Here is a 6,555-nt window from a genome sequence, read left to right as displayed (position 1 = left end):
ACTCAAATACCAAAGAAGACGAGAGAATTCTCTGGAAGGTCTAGACATTCAACAACAATGAGGGCTCGGCTGCGCAAAGGACTAAGCTTCTATATATATAATACACTACACGACGTCGTATTATATAGGGTAAAAAAACCCTAGGCTCACTTTGGATATTCGGACGGGTTCGGATGCAATTTATAGCCCCCAACCCGAACCCTCTTATCCGCCCACTATGCCAATCACGGATCGGATAACGGGCGTTCGGATACGGTCCACGCCATGCCTTCATCGGTTGGGTAACGGGTCGGTCGCTCGGGTCGGGTAGTTCGAATTTTGCTCACCCCCAATTAGCATTAAAAATATGGACATAAATGAAGGAGGTCGGGCGGGTCGGGTAGTTCGAATTTTGCTCACCCCTAATTAGCATTAAAGATATGGACATAAATGAGGGATTAACTTTGATTGAAACTTATTATGGCCGGAGACGAAGACTGCCGGAGACGCTTCGTCTCAAGCAGTTTTAATTTTTGTTATATATATATATATATATATATATATATATATATATATATATATATATATATATATATATTATTTTATTTAAATTTTATTTTTAAAATTGAAAACTCACAATTTCATATCAACTGGTTATTTTAGATCTAATTGTATGATTTTGTATTGTTTTAGAATTCAATTGTATTATTTTTAAGTTCGATGACCTAATTTCATTTTGATGTGCACTTCGGGGTGACCTTTATTCCGATAAAATTATTATATTACGATCCCAATAGCATTTGTGTTGACAAAAATATGTGGGAACGCAGAGAAGATACGTGGAGCTCTAGAGTAGTGAATATCAGCTGAGTGGGAGTTGATGAGATGACACGATGCATAACAGCACCACCGAAAACACCAAATACGTGGTAGTAAAAGATGGAAACCATAACGGACCGATTTACGAGGGGCACCAACGCCCGTGATTTTGCCACGTGTACGTCATGCTCGCCGTTCTCTCTCTCCTCCGTCGCACTATAAGTACCCGCCACCAACACCACTCCATCGTCACATCACATCTTCATCTTCATCTTCATCTTGTGTTATATTCATATATTATCTTCAAGCTAAGCTTTTGTATCGTTTTGAACATGTCTTGCTGCGGGGGAAACTGTGGTTGCGGCTCTGCCTGCAAGTGCGGCAGCGACTGCGGCGGGTAAAAATCCAAACCCTTCTCCGCCACCGGAATCTATCTGTTTTAAGCTAATTTAATTACACAAAATGAAATAATGCAGGTGTAAGATGTACCCTGACCTGAGCTCTTCGGAGACCGCCAAAACCACGCCTCAGACCCTTGTTCAAGGCGTCGCCCCCCAGAAAAAGTGCGTCCATTTTTAATTCATTTCTTTGAGATTGTGTGTTTGGAGGATATATAGAATAAAGTGATTATTAACCCAAGTAAAATAGTATTTGAGAATTGAGATTGATCAAGGTTCAAAATTTAGTAGTGGCAATGAACTTTATGTCTAAAGTGAATAAATTTGGCATTTAATTATGTCTACTGAATTATTAAGTTATTGTGATTTATCTCGGTTCTGCATATCTAAAGTGAATAGATCTGGCATTTGGTCAGGTATGATCTATTGAATTACTGAGTTATTGTGATTTATCTCAGTTCTGCATGTTTAAAGTAAATAGATCTGACATATGGTCATGTCTGATCTGTTGAATCACTGAGTTATTGTGATTTATCTGGTTTCGCCTGCTCCCTCAAGGTGGAGCATGAGGGTCCTTAACCTTGTTATGTTGGTGTTATTGTAGGGAGAATGAGGGATGTGTGATGGGAGCGGCGGAGGGATGCCATTGCGGGCCAGCCTGCCAATGCGACCCCTGCACCTGCAACTAACTCAAAGGCCGGAGAATTAAGAGTGAGCGAAGATCAGAGGGTATATGCCGCATATCCGTTGCCCTAGCTAGCTAGCTAGCCTAGAATAAGAGTAGTGGTGTATGTATGTTTGTTCTTTTGAGTTATATTATTATGTGTTTGGTTGATCTCAGACTCTCTGCTTCTCTATGCACTTATATAAAGTTATCGCCCATAATTACATGCAACATATATTCTCTGTACGTTTACTAACATAACAGATCCATCTTCTTCTTTCTACCTTATCTCTCGAAAACTGCTTCCATTCATTCACTCGATCTGCAACATAGATCATGTGTTAAGCACATCATTCCTATCCGGCCGGCGGCATTAATAATGATGATGCAGACAGATAGATTGCTAACAGAACTATGGCTAGATGGATTGATGAGGGTTGAGTGTTAGTTCCGTCATCATTATTGCTTTTACGGGACATTTGGTGGGAACGAGAAGAGTAACCTGAAAATAAAGTGGTAATTTAAATTTTAGTATTTAGTAGAATTTCAATTTTAATGTTTGGTATACAGGAGAATTGAAAGAGAATAAGTAGTATAAAGTTTAAAATGTTATTATTATTATTATTATTATTATTATTATTATTATTATTGTGTGGACCATGGTCCATACAAGCTGTATGGATCATATTTTGTATGTTATAAAAAATCATATTTTATCTGATATAAAATAATGTAATAATATATTAGTGTATTAAAAATGTACTTTGTATTCCTGAAATAATGTACATTTAATACAAAAATAATATATTATTAATTAATTAATATATTAAAAATACACTTTTTTTATAGTTCATTCAGCATTGTACTATGGTCCATGATTCTTATTATAAATTTTAAAATGATCAAATTTAAATTTTGCTTTTGAAAATTATTAAAATGTTGTACAAATGAACCTTAGAATTGCATAAAAAAATAATAAAATAGATAAGAGAGTTTTGAAAAAACATATTTTATTGAGGTTGGCCTACTAATTGACATTTTGTGTTAAAGAGTGAAGAAAAAGATACACTATATGCGAAACATCAATTTTGAGTTAAAAATAGATAGGAGTAATTCTGTCTCAAAGTTACTTTTTATTCTTTCTAAAGTTCATAGAATTAAAATACAAGGGGTATAAGATTCTAATTCTAGGAAAATGAAGAAATTTTAATGCCTCAGAATTACACAATTCTTTCTAACCAAACAAAAATATTTGCTTGTTTTTGAAATTATATGAGAAATTAAGTGAGAATGGATTATAATTCCCTCCAAAAACGCATTACTTTCTTATTCTGATCATCGAACCTAACATCCATCTTTACAAACTTTGAAATTTAGGTTCCTAACCGTGGTTTCCAGGTTTGCAAACTTTGATTATATATCAATTACCACAAAGTCAATTTAAAATACAAATGTAATGTCTAACTTTCAAAATATTTGTTAATTTAAACAATTAAATATTCTAATTGCATATATATTTTTATTAACCCTTATCTTAAAAAAATAAAAAATAAAAAATACATGATCTAGATCATACTCATCTAAAGATAAGTTGATAAACTGAAGGACGTTCAATGTTTTTTATGTTTGTGAATTAATCTCTACCAATGTCTTATATTACATTATATTGTTTCAAACCCAAGAAACACATTTCTAATTTTTTAAACTGTGGGATGAAAAAAAAAAAAAAAAAAAAAAAAAGGGGATCCGAAACATGTTTCCAAATTTGTTATTCGGGTCAAAAAATTTGGGACAGAAACATGTTTTCGACCTCATAAACGGGTTTCAAGAATTTTGATTAATTAAATTGAAAAAAAAAATTATGGAAAGTATTGATTAATTACGAAACGACACAAAAATGTTTTTTGAAACAAGTTTTGGAGACGAAATGAGATATGATCCCACATCGGGACCACAAGAGATTGTGTAGTGGTACTTAAGTTGAGGTCAAACCTCCACTCATGAGCTAGTTTTTGTGGTGGAGTTAGGGTCTTGACTTGAGTATCGTATTAACTACGTATTAGTACAATCAGAAGTTGTAAGGATATATATATTCAATTTAGAATTTTAATAATTTCTTTACAAGAATAATTTAAAATCTATATAAAAGTCTATCATTTTAAAAGTTCATAATTTTTTTTTTGAGTTAATTTCAGCAATGGTCCTCCGACTATGTTGATTTTTCACAATTGGTCCTTGACTTTTAATTTGAACAATTTAGACACTTGACTTTTGAAATCTTTCCAATCTTGGTCCTTCTGTTAGAGGGAGGTTAAGTGGACGTCAATTTGAAAGGTAAAGTAGTCATTTCAACAGCTTAGGGTATATTTCGTCGCCTTTCTCCCTTCCTTGTATAATAAATGCCATGGGAGAAAGTGGCAACGGTAATGGCGAGGAATCCAATAGTTGTGGTGATGAAAATTTCGATCTGTGTATCTCAAGATGTTGATCCGTATGGTGCCATTCTTTCCGAAGTTGCAAACAAGTCTAGTCTACCGAAAATCCCTGACGTCGTCGATTTTCCCATCCACTTTTGCCAGCTTTTTACCCTTGTATGACCTTTCAGAACTATTGAAACCATCCCTTATCATGCTCAAGATGTTTATAGCAGCTGCGCGGCCTTTACCAATGGCAGCAAGGTTCGGAGCAGCCTGTCCAAGAGCACTAAAGAGAAGAAAACATTTTAGTTTTGTAGTTATAGACAAGAAGAGCCATGCAACTCATTCATTCCTAGTTTCCCACAGATTCTAAAGGCACTTACAATCCACTGAAAATGACATTTATGATTGTTGCAAATGTCTTTCCACCGTTTGTGTCCTTATGCCTGACCAGAATGCTGGCATACCAGAGAAGTAAAGCCTAGGCAAAAAACAGAAGGCCATAAATGTATCCAACTCCAACTCCTTTAGCCAATCCACTCTTTTTTCCCAGCACAAGAGCATTATTAAGGGACTTAGAATATGATTTGACCAGTTCAATGTGATTGCCGCTGAGAAAGGGGTTGTTGTGGGTAGGCTTATATTAAGTGATAATGGTGATATGATCAATTGCACGAAGATAGGGATGGGTGGAAAGGCCATTCCCCCAAACATTGATCGAGTTGGGGGAAATAATGCAGAGTGATGCATTGTTCATCCTGTTGGTTGAGAAGGATGCTGCTTATATTAGATTGGCAGAGGACCGGTTTTCAATTTCCATGTATAATTGTGACTGCTAAGGGGCAGCCAGATGTAGCTACGAGGTTGTTCTTGAGGAAAATGAAGATGGAGTTGAATTTCTCGGTGTTGGCTTTGGTGGATAGTGATTTGTATGGCTTGAAGATTGTGTCTGTGTATGGGTGCGGGTCGAAGAACATGTCGTATGACAGTGCAAACTTGACAACCCCGGATATAAAGTGGCTGGAGATTCGGCCTAGCGACTTGGACAAGTAAGTATACATACCTGAACAGTGCAGGTTGCTAATGACGGAGCAGGATATTAAGATCAGGAAGGATCTGTTGGAAGAGGACTTTGTGAAGAAGAATCCCAGGTGGGTTGAGGAGTTGAATTTGATGGTGAAAACCAAACAGAAGGTTGAGATTCAGGCGCTGAGCTCCTTCGGGTTTCAATATCTCTCTAATGTGTATTTCCCATTGAAGCTACAACAAAATGATTGGCTCCAATGGTGGAGACGATGAGGAATATCCAGAAGATGTGGTGAGGAGAATGAAGATGATCGGCGGCGCAATGGTTTCGACCGGATATGAAACGGAATGCTGCCAGGGGTAAGGCAAAGACGATGAATTATACTTTAAGAGGTGAAAGGACAAATTTACCCCCAAACTAAGGTCCACTTAACCTTCATTTGACGGAATGACCAACATTGGAAAGAATTCCAAAGTCAAGTGTCTAAATTGTTCAAATTAAAAGTTGATGACCAATTGTGGAAAATCAACATAGTCGGAGGACCATTGCTGGAATTAATTTTTTTTTTTAAAAAAAAAATATGCCCCTAAGAAGGCGTTTGGTTCACGGAATCTTGGATTACCCCAAGTAATAGGATTACCTCCAGGAAGGTAATGTGAGATTTTGGGAATGTAAGGATTAGTTTACAAGGGCAAAGTTGGAATAATTCAAGGTAATCTAAGATTACCTAAGAAAATAAGAGTAATCACATTACCTTGAAACATTACTGCCACATCAGCTTTAATGTAATATAACATTACTAGGCAATCTCATAACTTGAATCAAACATGGTTGACGGTAATAATGTTACCGGAAATATAATATTAGAATGACGTTACGTGAAAGAGAGAGTAATAATAGTTGTATTGCCTTAGTTTCAGCATGGAAAGTACAGTGTCTTTGTCCAGAGTATTGAACGTCCCCCTCCATATACAAAAGCTGCTAACGGTAACAACATGGAGCATAAATGAGGAGCTAAGCCTTTAATTCTCTCTCATCAATGGTGATATCAATGGTGGCTTCAATGGTAGTAAAGGTGACAGCCGTTGGAATACTGCCCGTTGGAGTTTTGCCCGTTGGGTTTCCATGTGGTGTCGGGTCAGATGCTGCTTATGATCCGGGTCGGGTGCCAGCACCATTCCATGTGGTGTCGGGTCAGATGCTGCTTATGATCTGGGTCGGGAGCCAGCACCATTATCCTGTCACCAGCCC

The 6,555-nt window shown here is 36.6% G+C and overlaps 1 protein-coding gene and 1 pseudogene across 1 annotated transcript; both read left to right on the top strand.

Moving 5' to 3' along the window:
• The first annotated feature begins 1,043 nt into the window (after window positions 1-1,043).
• On the top strand, window positions 1,044-2,091 carry LOC109158110 (metallothionein-like protein type 2). Its single transcript, XM_019305930.1, has 3 exons — window positions 1,044-1,195; window positions 1,275-1,361; window positions 1,801-2,091. Exons 1-3 carry the CDS (start codon window positions 1,131-1,133, stop codon window positions 1,883-1,885), a joined length of 237 nt encoding a protein of 78 aa, XP_019161475.1. The 5' UTR covers window positions 1,044-1,130; the 3' UTR covers window positions 1,886-2,091.
• Window positions 2,092-4,863: 2,772 nt separating this feature from the next.
• LOC109158020 lies at window positions 4,864-5,576 on the top strand (annotated as a pseudogene).
• Window positions 5,577-6,555: the final 979 nt, after the last annotated feature.

The sequence above is a fragment of the Ipomoea nil genome, unplaced genomic scaffold, assembly GCF_001879475.1.
Source record: "Ipomoea nil cultivar Tokyo-kokei standard unplaced genomic scaffold, Asagao_1.1 scaffold2805, whole genome shotgun sequence".
Taxonomy (NCBI): domain Eukaryota; kingdom Viridiplantae; phylum Streptophyta; class Magnoliopsida; order Solanales; family Convolvulaceae; genus Ipomoea; species Ipomoea nil.
The sequence above is the reverse complement of the archived record's forward strand: the minus strand, read 5'-3'. Positions and strand labels throughout refer to the sequence as shown.

Excerpts from the sequence above, each read along its gene's own strand:
- LOC109158110 (XM_019305930.1), top strand. The coding sequence starts at position 1,131 with ATGTCTTGCTGCGGGGGAAACTGTGGTTGCGGCTCTGCCTGCAAGTGC. Across the intron at positions 1,196-1,274 it reads TGCGGCAGCGACTGCGGCGG|GTGTAAGATGTACCCTGACC; the intron begins GTAAAAATCCAA and ends GAAATAATGCAG. Across the intron at positions 1,362-1,800 it reads GGCGTCGCCCCCCAGAAAAA|GGAGAATGAGGGATGTGTGA; the intron begins GTGCGTCCATTT and ends GTGTTATTGTAG.